The 11,431-nt window shown below is 54.7% G+C and overlaps 3 protein-coding genes across 3 annotated transcripts; 2 read left to right on the forward strand and 1 right to left on the reverse strand.

Moving 5' to 3' along the window:
- Positions 1 to 937: 937 nt before the first annotated feature.
- SRP1 (karyopherin alpha) lies at positions 938 to 4,089 on the reverse strand (the record flags this gene model as incomplete). The annotated part of the gene is made up of 13 exons (XM_076642786.1): positions 938 to 1,066; positions 1,155 to 1,209; positions 1,349 to 1,474; positions 1,613 to 1,840; positions 1,949 to 2,137; positions 2,244 to 2,323; positions 2,412 to 2,495; positions 2,645 to 2,965; positions 3,093 to 3,195; positions 3,281 to 3,363; positions 3,454 to 3,543; positions 3,752 to 3,834; positions 4,053 to 4,089. 13 exons carry the CDS (start codon positions 4,087 to 4,089, stop codon positions 938 to 940), a joined length of 1,608 nt encoding a protein of 535 aa, XP_076492540.1.
- A 221-nt stretch (positions 4,090 to 4,310) lies between these two features.
- On the forward strand, positions 4,311 to 9,161 carry RPN2 (proteasome regulatory particle base subunit RPN2). Its single transcript, XM_076642400.1, has 13 exons — positions 4,311 to 4,388; positions 4,503 to 4,623; positions 4,975 to 5,180; positions 5,304 to 5,587; positions 5,729 to 5,998; positions 6,077 to 6,199; positions 6,286 to 6,697; positions 6,777 to 7,024; positions 7,103 to 7,378; positions 7,464 to 7,853; positions 7,938 to 8,123; positions 8,199 to 8,780; positions 8,861 to 9,161. The coding sequence occupies exons 1-13, from the start codon at positions 4,358 to 4,360 to the stop codon at positions 8,879 to 8,881; spliced, it is 3,150 nt and encodes a 1,049-aa protein (XP_076492541.1). The 5' UTR covers positions 4,311 to 4,357; the 3' UTR covers positions 8,882 to 9,161.
- BDY24DRAFT_222305 (uncharacterized protein) lies at positions 9,035 to 10,738 on the forward strand. The gene is made up of 6 exons (XM_076636565.1): positions 9,035 to 9,307; positions 9,391 to 9,415; positions 9,484 to 9,499; positions 9,569 to 9,590; positions 9,759 to 10,310; positions 10,384 to 10,738. The coding sequence occupies exons 1-6, from the start codon at positions 9,188 to 9,190 to the stop codon at positions 10,531 to 10,533; spliced, it is 885 nt and encodes a 294-aa protein (XP_076492542.1). The 5' UTR covers positions 9,035 to 9,187; the 3' UTR covers positions 10,534 to 10,738.
- The last annotated feature ends 693 nt before the right edge of the window (positions 10,739 to 11,431 follow it).

Below are 11,431 nucleotides of genomic sequence, written 5' to 3' on the forward strand. Positions count from 1 at the left end.
TCTCGCTCTCCTCTTGCTCCCGAATCGGCGGAGAGGAGATTTTCGTTCAACGTAAAGAATTCTCTCATACGTGAGGAAGCTCGACGACTGGAAACTTTATTCGGTCCTCAGCGCAAAGAAGGAACCAGATCAAGAGGCAGGGAACCGCCAGCCGCCTGAAGGACGGCGAGCATTCGGCTCACAATTTTCTCGTCAGCCTTTCTGAGGGTGAAGCCCCTTCCCGAGAGCTGGCTTAGCCTCGAAGCTCTTTCTCGTATCAGTCCAGAAGGCACACCGGCCGTGATCTCGGACGCGTCGACGTCGTCCTTCTCCTCCCCTCCTTCTCCTCTCAGCTCAGCTGCGTTCTCTCTCCTTCAGAATCATCAGAGGCATGAAAGGTCATATTTTGAAAAGTTGACACGCGAAAGATCAAAAAAAGGAGACGAACGACGGTCCCCCCTGCTTCTGCCTTTTGGAAGCGAGAGAGACGTCGCCGGGTAAAGAAGTAGAGAAACGAAAGAAATGGAAATGAGACGAAACCGTCCACAATACGCGGACGTGTGTTGTGTCTAAAATAAAAGCGAGAGTAGTTTTTGCTAAGCAGATGAGGGGAATACTGAGAGTAACGAGATGGGTGGTGGATGGGGAGCGAGTTTTGGGGGAAAGCGTGAGCAGGATTCCCGAGCAGATTGAGAACGAAAGCAAAGAAGCAGCAAACGATGAGAAGAGGAGAAGTAGTGGGGACTAAAGGGGAGGGGAGGGAGCGAAACGAAACGACTAAAAAGGAGACGCAGGAAGAAGCGAGACGCGTCCTTCCAACGACCGAAAGAAAGAAGGAGAAAGGCCCAACGAGACAGCAAGAAAGAGCGAGAGGGAACTAAACACGTGTGGAAACGATGAACGAACTAAAAGATGGGAAAGAGCAGAAGCGAAAACAAGAAAGGGTTCGTTCGTTGTTCTACTGTCCTCCGAAGCTGAATCCACCTTGGGGAGCGGCGAGATCGCTGGTAAAGGCGTAGTTTCCTCCATCGACCTGGGGAGCCATGATTCCGGTCTCCTCTCCAGCCTCGTCCTCTTCGGGGAAGTACTGTTGGTAGGAAGGAAAGGAGAGGAGGTCAGCGACGAGTTTCGAAGACGCGAGAGAACAAGAAGAGGCGAAGGAAAGGGAAACGAACGGTGTCCATGATGGAGAACGACTTCTTGTAGATCTCGAGGTTCTCGTGGTGCTGACTGTTGACGGGAAAGGAGGGAAGGAAGAAGAACGGAAGAGGTCAGCGTCTGATTCGGCCGCTTCTTCTTCCGTTGATCGAGCCAACAACCCTCGAGGGTCTCAACCTTCAAGAGACTAAAACAGGAAGTAGATACGTACAGGTTGTGGATGGCGTGCATTCCTCCGGCCTCCTCGACGAACTGAGCGTACTGGTTGAGGCCTCCGGGTCCCTGAGCCTCCTTGTCGAGCTCTCCGACCTTGAGGATGTTCTCCAGACCATCGAGACTGTAGTACGAAAGAAAATAAGAGGACGAAAAGAGTCGATCAGTGACTCGAAAGACGAAAGGGGAGGGAAACGCTGGAACGATCCGAGCCTCGTCGCGACGAGGAGAAAGGACGATGAAGAAAAAGTTCGAGACTCACGCAACCTGGATGATCTTGTTGTCCATGGTCTTGAGAAGATCACAGAGAGGCTTGATGCATCCCTGGGAGACGAGGTACCGGATCTGAGCAGGCTCCTGGAGACCTCCGGAGGTAGCGTTCGAGAGAGCCCAGCACGCCTCCTTCTTGGTCTTGAAATCGGCAGTCTGGAGGATGTTGATGAGAGGAGGGATGATGTTGGCGTCGATGATGGCCTGGATCTGGTGAGGGCTGTGAGATCGAAGAGAAAGAGGACGACGTGAGGTCAGCTCGAGCTCGAAGGGATGACAGACGACGCGACAAGTGGCCGAAGGAGGGAAGAAAGAGAGGCAAACGAACCTTCCGGCGGTGATGTTGGAGATGGTCCAGCAAGCCTCCTTCTTGATACCCTCCTTCGAGGACGAGAGAAGAGCGAGGAGGGCAGAGAGAGCTCCGGAAGCGATAACGACCTGAGTCTGAAGATCGTCTCCGGTAACGATGTTTCCAACGGATCGAAGAGCGGGAGTCTGAACGGAGGTAGAGTTGTGCCTAAGAAAAGAGATGAAACGAAGGTGAAAAGGCTCAGCTTCGAGTTCGAGATGGGGTCGAGAAGACGCGGCGGAAGGAGAAGGAGCGAAGGAAGGGTGGAACGAACATCAAGAGGTCCACGAGTCGTCGGCAAACACCGCTCTCAATAACAGCCTGGATCTTGTCGTTGGTTCCATCAGAAAGGTACTACAGAGAGATAACGAGAAGAGGAAGAGACGAATCAGCCCGATTGAAAGGGAGAGGGGGGACGAGCGAGGGAAAGAGGAAAGCTCACGGAGATGGCCCAGCAAGCGTCGATGAGGACCTCGTCGTCGAGCGAGTAGATGAGCTTGGTGAGGACGGTCAAAGCAGGAGAGATCTGCAGAGAAGGCAAGCATGAGATGGTAGAAGAAGGTTCAGCTTGAGCTCGTCTCGAACAGCTCTCCTTCGTTTCGACTTTTGCGAGGTCGAGGCCTTCCTTCCTTCCTCCTGAGCTCAATTCTTCACCGACAGAAACGAGGAACTCACAAGATCCCAGTTGGGCTGAGGGTTCTTTCCTCGACAGAAGTTGCTGAGGGTCCACGTAGCGTTCCTAAGCATGGAGAGCTTGTGATTCTCGTTCAACAGGGCGAGGAGAGGAGGAAGCGCTCCCTGCTCGAGGACGTAGTCTCGGCACTTGGGCGAATCTCCGGCGATGTTTCCGAGAGCCCAGACGGCCTGCTCCCTGACGTCGAGAACGGGCGAGGAGAGGAGCTGGATGAAGAGAGGGACGGCGTTGGCATGAATGACGACCTGGGTGTGATCCGAGGTTCCCGAAGCGATGTTGGTGAGAGCCCAAGCAGCCTCGAACTGTTGATCGGAGAAGAAAGGGAACGAGGAAGAGGTCAGGGTTCGATATGGGCGGGGTGAGGAAGGCGAGTTCGTGTGAGAGGAGAGGGGAGAGGGAAGGGAAGGAAGGAAGGAAGCTCAAACGAACCTGGATCATGGAGTGAGCGCTCTGGAGGAACTCAACGAACCGAGGGACGACTCCACACTCGATAACTCGCTCGATAGGAGGGTTCTTCTCCTTGGAGAGCAGCCTATTCGAGATAAAAATAACTGTATCAGCTTCTGAGCTCGAGGGAAGAGGAGGGAGGCGGAATCGAATCAAATCGAAGGACTGACTTCCTGAACTTTGTAGTAGCATCAAGTTGAGCGTCGACGTTGTCGGAGAAGACTCCCTGGATCATCATGGGGAGGTCGGCGAGCTAATCATACGATGAAGAAGAGGAAGAATGAGCTTGAGCAGAGGACGAGAAGGGAGGAGATGGAGAAGAGAGAAGGTGAAGGAAACGTACACCAGCCTCTCCTGGTCCAGCGGGTCCCTCGTCGTCGGAATCTCCAGCGGAGGCAGTGAAGTTACGACGCTTGGCAACAGAGTCCTCTCGCTGTAAAGAGGAAGAAAGGAAAAAGCGAACAGAGAGGTCAGCAAAACGAGGCTCGTTGCGAGTGAGTCGACCTGACAGCCCCTTTCTTTCGCCACCTCACTCCTTCTCCTTCCAGCCATCAACCCCAGAGCTCGCATACAGCTGAAGACGTGGTCTCTAGCAGTAGTATCGCGAGATGTCTCGCGCGAGAGTGTAGACCGCTGCTTACCTTGGCCTTCCTGATCTCAACCTGCTGCTCCTCTCGACGCCTTCTCAGCTCAGCGGGGGTGAAGTTGGACTTCGACTTGTAGGCTAAAGAAGGGAACAAGTAAAGAAATCAAAGTCAGCATATAGTCGAGCTCAATAGGACGCGGTAGAGAACGAAGAGCGGTACTAACCTGATGGAGGAGGGAGTCGAAGGGGAACGAAAAGAAGGAAGGAAGGAGGAAAGATCTTCAGCTCGTGCTTTTCCTTCTCTGTTTCTCTCACCTCCTCCTCTCAACAGGGTATAGAGAGAAGAGATTACCAACCTGCCCTACGGTTCTCTTGGTTTCGAGCTTCCGACATGCTGAGAGAGAGAGAGAGAAAAGAGAGAAAGGAGGAAGGGGAGAAAGGGGAGGGAAGAGGGAGTGGATGTTGGGAGGAAAGAAAATCAAGGCTCGTCGCTGGAAAAGGGACAACAAGGAGTAAGGAAACGAGTTTGTAATGAGCATTAGGATTCTGCCCTTCCTCCAACGAGACGAGGACGACGCTCAGCCTTCGACCTTTCTCTCCCCTTCAACCATCACCACCCCCCCTCCCCACCTTTCTCTACCAACCCCCACCCCCCTTCACTATGCCCATCGCAGTCCAACCGTCATCAGCTGGTGAGTTTAAAAGATTATATCAACGAAGGAAGGTCGAGAGGAGAAGGAGAGAAGGGCGTCGAGATCGAAGCTGACACCCAGCCCATCTCCCCTTCCTTTCCTGGCTTCTTCCAGCTGGTCTGCTCGCTCTTTTGGCCGAAGAGGATGAACCTCAACTTCAGTCCTACGCTCTTGAGCAACTCAATCTCGTCGTAGATCAGTTCTGGCCAGAGATCTCGGAGGAAGTCGTTCAGATGTGAGTCTCCTCCCTCCTTCAAAGTCAGCTTCGTCAATCCTCCCTTCCTCGTCGAGGGAATCGAACGAAGGAGCTCAATGAGGCAGCATATACATAGACGTGGAGCGCTATCACTGTTTACAAGCTTCGCACCTCTGAGAAGAGGAGGCTGCCGATGTGAGCAGCCTCTCTGGAGGAAGCTCGTGGAAGGAGGAAACCGACCTCTTGCCATCTCTCCCTTGCTTCTCCCTCCATTTGCACCATCCCTTCAGCTCTACAAGCCCCTTCCTTTCTCAGCATGCACTCCTTTCATCCTTGTCTTACTACCCCCAAATGCTGACTCCTCTTCGTTCGCTTGACTTCTCCCTCCAGCGAAACCCTCTCGGAATCGTCCTCCCTCCCTCCTTCCTCTCGTTCGCTCGCCGCTCTCGTCGCCTCAAAGGTCTACTACCACCTCGGAGCCTACGACGAAGCTCTTCAGTTCGCCCTCGCTGCTGGAGACAGGTTCGAGCTCGAGCGGACTCAGGTTCTCGATGGAAAGGGAAAGGCTGGAGAAGGTTACATCGAGGTCATCATCGGTCAGTTCGAGCTCTCTCCTTCCTCTCGTCTGCTTGCTGTATCGAAGATACGGCGCTGCTACGAGCTCTAGGAAGGACTGTGGTGTATCGGGCAGGCATGCTGACCTTGCTCCGTCCTTCCAGCCAACTGCATCGACACCTACATCAAGTCGCGATCCGAGTCTTCCACCGCTTCGTCCTCCTCCACGCCTGCCGTCGACCCTCGTCTGGAATCCATCGTCTCGTCCGTTCTCGCTCGATGCGAGTCGCTCGGAGAGTGGAGGCAAGCTCTTGGAATCGCACTCGAGTCGAGGAGAGTGGACGTCATGGAGAGGATCTGGGAGCGAACCGGAGATGATGAGCTTCTGAGATGGGTCTTCGAGGCTCTTGGAGTCGGACGTGGTTTCTCGCTGGGCTACAAGATCGAGGTGAGTCACGACGCTTCCTTCCTTCCTTTGTTGTACATATGGAGAAGCTGGGACGGCTCCCGTTGAGAAGGTCTTGGGCTGAGGGCTGAAGGTGAAGCTGACCTTCCTTCTCCCTCCTGCCTCACCTTCCTTCCTTCTCAGGTCCTTCATCTTCTCCTCACCCTCTTCCTCAAAGCCTCTACACCCGACTACTTCTCCATCACTCAGATCCACATCCAGCTCAACGAGCCAGAGCTCTCTTCCACTCTCCTCCAGGATCTCCTCAAACCCAAGTCGTCCGAAACCGAGAAGGAGAAGGAGAAGAGGATCCTGATCGCCTATCAGGTCGGATTCGATCTCGCTGAGGGAGCTACTCAAGAGTACCTTGCCGGCGTTGAGAAGGGTGTTGTCGGAGAGGAGGGAGAGAAGGAGGTGAGTCTTCCCATCTTCTTGCAGAGATCTGGCGGACGATCGAACGTCGAAGTTGACCTTTCGTTTCCTTCCCTTAAGGACGAGGACTCTCTCATCACCAACCTCAGGAAGATCCTCTCGGGAGAGAAGACCATCCGACTCTACCTCGACTTCCTCTACAAGCACAACAACGCCGATCTTCTCATCCTCAAGAACACCAAGGTTCGTTTCAATTCGTTCCCTCCTTCTCGCCGTCCCTCCTTCTTCCCAAGCTTACGTCTTTCCTTCCTGCCTTCCCATTCTCTCAGGATGCTCTCGAAGCTCGTTCGTCGATGTACCACTCGGCCGTCACCTTTGCCAACGCCTTCATGAACGCCGGAACCACCTCGGATCAGTTCCTTCGACAGAACCTTGACTGGCTGGGACGAGCCTCGAACTGGTCCAAGTTCTCGGCCACCGCTGCTCTCGGAGTCATTCACAAGGGGAACCTCTCTCGAGGAATGACCCTCCTCGGACCTTACCTTCCTGGAGCCGCCGCTACGAGCAGTCCTTACTCGGAGGGAGGAAGTCTGTACGCCTTGGGATTGATCAACGCTGGACGAGGGAAGGAGGTCTTGGAGTTCTTGAAGGGACAGCTCGGAAGTCATCCTGGAGAGGAGGTCGTTCAGCACGGTGCTGCTTTGGGTCTTGGAGTCGCTGGAATGGCTTCGGGAAACGAGGGTCCGTTCTATCTCTCTCTTTCGTCCTCACGCGTCTCTCGTTGCGAAACTGACCTTTCCTCTCGTCTACTTCGCTGCAGATGTCTACGACGCTCTTCGAGAGGTTCTCTTCATGGACTCAGCCATCGCTGGAGAGGCTTCCGGATACGCCATGGGACTCACGATGCTCGGAACCGCTTCGCCCAAGGCCTACGAGGAGATGATCCAGTACGCTCACGAGACTCAACACGAGAAGATCATCCGAGGACTCGCTATCGGAATTGCCTTCTTGATGTACGGGAAGGAGGAGGGAGCTGATGAGGTTATCGCGAAGATGCTTGCTGAGAAGGTTCGTCTTTCCCTCTTTTTCCTCGTCTCAAAGAACCGCGTCGTGATCCTAACCCTCTCTCTTCGCTTCTCTTCTCAGGACGCCACTCTCCGATACGGAGGAATCTACACCATCGCCATGGCCTACGCTGGAACCTCGAACAACAAGGCCATCAGGAAGGTCCTCGACGTTGCCGTCTCGGACGTGTCGGACGACGTTCGACGAGCTGCCGTCACCGCTCTCGGTTTCATCCTCTTCCGAAACCCTACCCAGGTCCCTAGGATCGTTCAGCTCCTCGCCGAGAGTTACAACCCTCACGTTCGACAGGGAGCTGCTTTGGCTCTCGGTATCTCGTGTGCTGGAACTGGATTGGAGGTTCGTTTTCTCGTCGCCTTTCTTCTTCGCTCTCTTCTTCTTCAGTTCGCTGACTTCTTTCGTTCGTTGCTTTTCGACTTCACAGGAAGCCGTCGACCTCCTCGAGCCCCTCACCAAGGATCCCGTCGACTTCGTTCGTCAAGGAGCCCTCATCTCCCTCGCCATGGTCCTCATCCAACAAACCGAGGCCCAGAACCCCAAGGTCGCGTCCGTTCGAAAGACCTTCGCCGCCGTCATCGCCGACAAGCACGAGGACTCGATGGCCAAGTTCGGAGCTGCTCTCGCTCAGGGTATCATCGACGCTGGAGGAAGGAACGTTACCATTTCGCTGGTTTCCAAGTCGGGAAGCAAGAACATGAGCGCCGTCGTCGGAATGGCCTTGTTCACGCAGTTCTGGTACTGGTTCCCTCTTGCTCACTGCTTGAGTTTGGGATTCACTCCTACGGCTGTGATTGGACTGGATAAGGATCTCAAGGTTCGTTATCTCGCATATCTGTCGATTGTTTCTTCTCGACTTTCTCGAAGCTGACCTCTCCGTCGCCTTTCCCTTTTTGAACAGATCCCCAAGCTCAGCTTCGTCTCCAAGGCCAAACCCTCCCTCTACGCCTACCCTGCTCCTCTCACCGTCCCTACCAAGGAGGTCATCCAAACGGTCGCTACCGCCGTTCTCTCGACGACTGCGAAGGCCAACGCTCGAGCTAAGGAGAAGAAGAAGGTCGAGTTCGCCGAGGAGAAGATGGATACCGTGAGTCGTCTCTTTCTTCCTCTCGTTGCCCACCATGTGTCACTGACCCATTCTTCCTTTCTTCTGCGCGAACAGGACGACAAGGTCGACTCGAAACCCTCCGAGGACGAGCCCATGAAGACCGACGACGAAACCACCGCTCTTCTCTCCTCCACCGACGCTCCCTCCTCCTCCTCTCCCACCGACCCCACCTCCTCCGTTCCTCCCACCACCCCTACCAAATCCAAGAAATCCTCCGAACCAACCTCGGAAACCCTCCAAAACATGGTCCGAGTCACTCCCGCCCAATCCTCCACCATCTCCTTCCCTCCCACGTCTCGATACCTTCCCGTTCGACTCGACTCCTCCTCCGCTGCTCCCAACGGAGCTGCCGTGAAGAAGGGAAAGCCTGTGCTGCCGTCGGCGGTGGCGAAGACGGGGAAGGGAGGAGGAATCCTGATGGTTTTGGATACCAAGGAGAAGGGAGAGGGAGAGCAGGAGGAGGACGAGTTCATCGAGTTGGAGAAGAGTTTGGATTCGGTGGGACCGGCGGTGGTGAACCCTGTTGCTGCGGCTGAGGGTGGAGATGTGGAGATGGGAGACGGTCCTGCTGCTGGGGGAGTCGTGGTGCCTGATGTTGAGGATGGGCCAGAGAGGGATCCTCCTGCTTCGTTCGAGGTGAGTCTCGACGCGTCTTTTCGACGACGAAAGAAGAGAGCGAGAACTGACTTGAGCTTTGCGTTCCCCTGTTGTCGCAGTACCCTTTTACTCGGGAATAATGGATGAACGGTAGTCTAGTAGAGCCAGACCCGCTTTTGTGATGATTTCTTTTCGAGCTTGCGGTTTCAGCTGGATCGAAGGGAGAGAAAGGGAGGAGGGAAGAGAGGGACGATGCAGAAACGCCGTCGTTCTGAGCTCCGTGCCCTCAATCTCGAGGCCTCCTACTGTGCGATAAAAAATTCAATATCTTCAAATTTTCTTGCTTGTCTCGCTCTTTTCTCCCGAAATCGATTCAGAACCCGAACTGGCTCGGAATCGACCCTTCCCCCTCAAACGCCATCTCCTCCTCCCTTCCATTCTTGAAGATGGCCTACCGCTACCCTTACTACCGGGACTTCCCTTATCGATTCACTCCTGCTGTGGACTGCGTCGATGATAATGGAACCGTCGTCTGTCCTGCTTTCTGCCCCGACCATGGACGAGCGGTCCGTCCCTTCACATCATCCCCTTCTTCTCCTCCTCCCGAGAGCTCCGTCCTGATCGCTCTCTCTCTTCCTCCCTTTCTCAGGTGGTAAGAAGAACCAGTCGAACTAGTGAGTAAGGGTAGACGATTTCGTCTTCAAGACTTCTGTTGCTGACCAGCTTCTGCTTCGCTTGACAGGGGAGAATCCTGGGAGGTGAGCGGGCGATGCGACGTTCGCTCCACTCCTCCTTCCTTTCTGACGCTTTGTTCTTTTCTCTTGTAGACCTTTCTACTCCTGCGACCACGTGAGTTGAACCTTGTGTCTTCCTCCGAAGCTCGCTTCCTGACCTCTCCTCTTTGAAACCCCGCAGAGTCACAACTGCTTTTGGAGTTCGTCGTCCTCCACTCCCTCGCTCCTCCGTCTTCTCTTCCCTCTGACCTTCACCTTCCTTTCCTCTTTTCGCACAGAATAGGCCGACGACGCAGATATCGAGTACCTCCTCCCTCTACGACAAGCACGATGGCGAAATTCCCCTTCCGTTCCCTCCTCTCCCACCGAAGCTCGAGGAGGTCGAACTCTGGGCGCCGTCCCTGGATCCCTCCGTCACTCAGCTTCCCACCCTCTCCCCTACAACCGTCAGCAACAAGCTCAACCAGAACAACGACGACGAAGAAGACAAGCTTCCCTCTCCCCTGCTCCAGCCCCGAGAGCGGCTCACTACGACCACAACAACAACAACTCGTCCTACTACCATCCTCTCCCTCGACCACCTCCACCTCGAGCGATCCCTTCTCCCTCACCTGAGAGATTCGCCGAAGTTGAGGCTGAGAGAGTCGCTGTCAAGATCGCTATTGCTAGGAGCTGGAAGGATCAAGGAGGGAGAAACGGGAGAGGAGTGATTGTGATCGACGACGACGGAGAGAGAGATTCGGACGTTGAGATTCTCGAGTCTGGGAAAGGGAAAGGGAAGAAGAGGGTGAGGGATTTGAGCGAGGATGAGGAAGATGTTGTTCCGGTCAAGAGGGTGAGCGATACTGATTATCTCTTGCTCGTCGAACGAAGGAACTGATTGCGACGCGTCGTTTTTCGTCAAACAGGAACGCTCCTCGTCCTCCTTCTCCTCGACCAACAGACTTCGAACTCCTCCCTCCAAAGACTCTCGACGGCTTCATGCGGCGAACAAGAAGATTGAATCGCTTCAGAAGAGGTTGGACGCGTTGGAGACGACGGTGGGAGGAAGAAGCTGAGGGAGAAGATCGGAGTCGATGCGATGTTTGGACTTTTCGATTTCGTTCTGCTTTACCTATGTGCTTTGATGTGCTTCTTTCTCGTGACGCTGCCTCCGTATTATACCTACTGCTTTCCCTTTCTCCTTTATTGATCGAGACGAGCGTGCGTCGTGAGAGAGGGCGTCGCGTCCGCACGCCCTTCATCTTCTTACCGCAGCGCCCTTTCCACCTTGTATGCTGTAGCATTGTCTTCGTCGCCGTTTGCTCGTAAAATTCTGCTTCTGGAGCAAAGTTTCGTTCGAAGATGCTCGTCGTCAAGTGCTCGCCGATCGAAATCAAGGGCAGGAGGTGAACGGTGAGCTCTGAAACCTCCAACAAACCAACCAACAACCACACCCACTCCCAAATCCCAAAAACTGCCTTAAACCTCTGCCTTAAACAAACCATGTCACCCTCTCCTCCTCCCTCCTCTAGAACCTACCCATTCACTCGCTCCCGATCCAAATCCACCAACCCCGAGCCTTTGAGCTCGACACCTCCTCCTCCTCCTCCTCCCTCTCCCTCCTCCTCCCTCACCTCCCTCGCCGCTCGCCCTAGCCTTCCTCGCGCTCATCGCACCCCCTCTCGATACCAGTCCTCTCCCACGCCCTCTCCTTCTCCCTCCGCTCCCAAGAAATCGGTCAACAAAGTCGCTGGAACATCGTCGATGACGGACGAGGCCGGTCGAGTTGGTTCAAGGTCTACCAGCGGCAGAGCGAGCTCGTTCGCTCAGCCCAACGATGCTTCGCCTTCTGCTCCGAAGCGAAGGAAGCTCATAGACACCCAGAGGGATTCTCCGTCTGCAGGGAAGGGGAAGGGAAGAATGACGGAAGAGATTGATCTCTCAAGAGACGACGACGACATGGAAGAGGCAGAA

The sequence above is a fragment of the Mrakia frigida genome, assembly GCF_051309035.1.
Source record: "Mrakia frigida strain ATCC 22029 unplaced genomic scaffold BDY24scaffold_46, whole genome shotgun sequence".
In the NCBI taxonomy this organism is placed as follows: Eukaryota; Fungi; Basidiomycota; class Tremellomycetes; order Cystofilobasidiales; family Mrakiaceae; genus Mrakia; species Mrakia frigida.

What these genes read in the sequence shown, in the direction of transcription:
- RPN2 (XM_076642400.1), top strand. Translation starts at nt 4,358, where the DNA reads ATGCCCATCGCAGTCCAACCGTCATCAGCTG. An exon ending in GAGAGGAGGGAGAGAAGGAG is followed by an intron (nt 5,999 to 6,076) that starts GTGAGTCTTCCC and finishes CCTTCCCTTAAG; the next exon opens with GACGAGGACTCTCTCATCAC. An exon ending in GACTGGATAAGGATCTCAAG is followed by an intron (nt 7,854 to 7,937) that starts GTTCGTTATCTC and finishes CTTTTTGAACAG; the next exon opens with ATCCCCAAGCTCAGCTTCGT.
- BDY24DRAFT_222305 (XM_076636565.1), top strand. Translation starts at nt 9,188, where the DNA reads ATGGCCTACCGCTACCCTTACTACCGGGACTTCCCTTATCGATTCACT. An exon ending in GCCCCGACCATGGACGAGCG is followed by an intron (nt 9,308 to 9,390) that starts GTCCGTCCCTTC and finishes TCCCTTTCTCAG; the next exon opens with GTGGTAAGAAGAACCAGTCG. An exon ending in ATGTTGTTCCGGTCAAGAGG is followed by an intron (nt 10,311 to 10,383) that starts GTGAGCGATACT and finishes TTCGTCAAACAG; the next exon opens with GAACGCTCCTCGTCCTCCTT.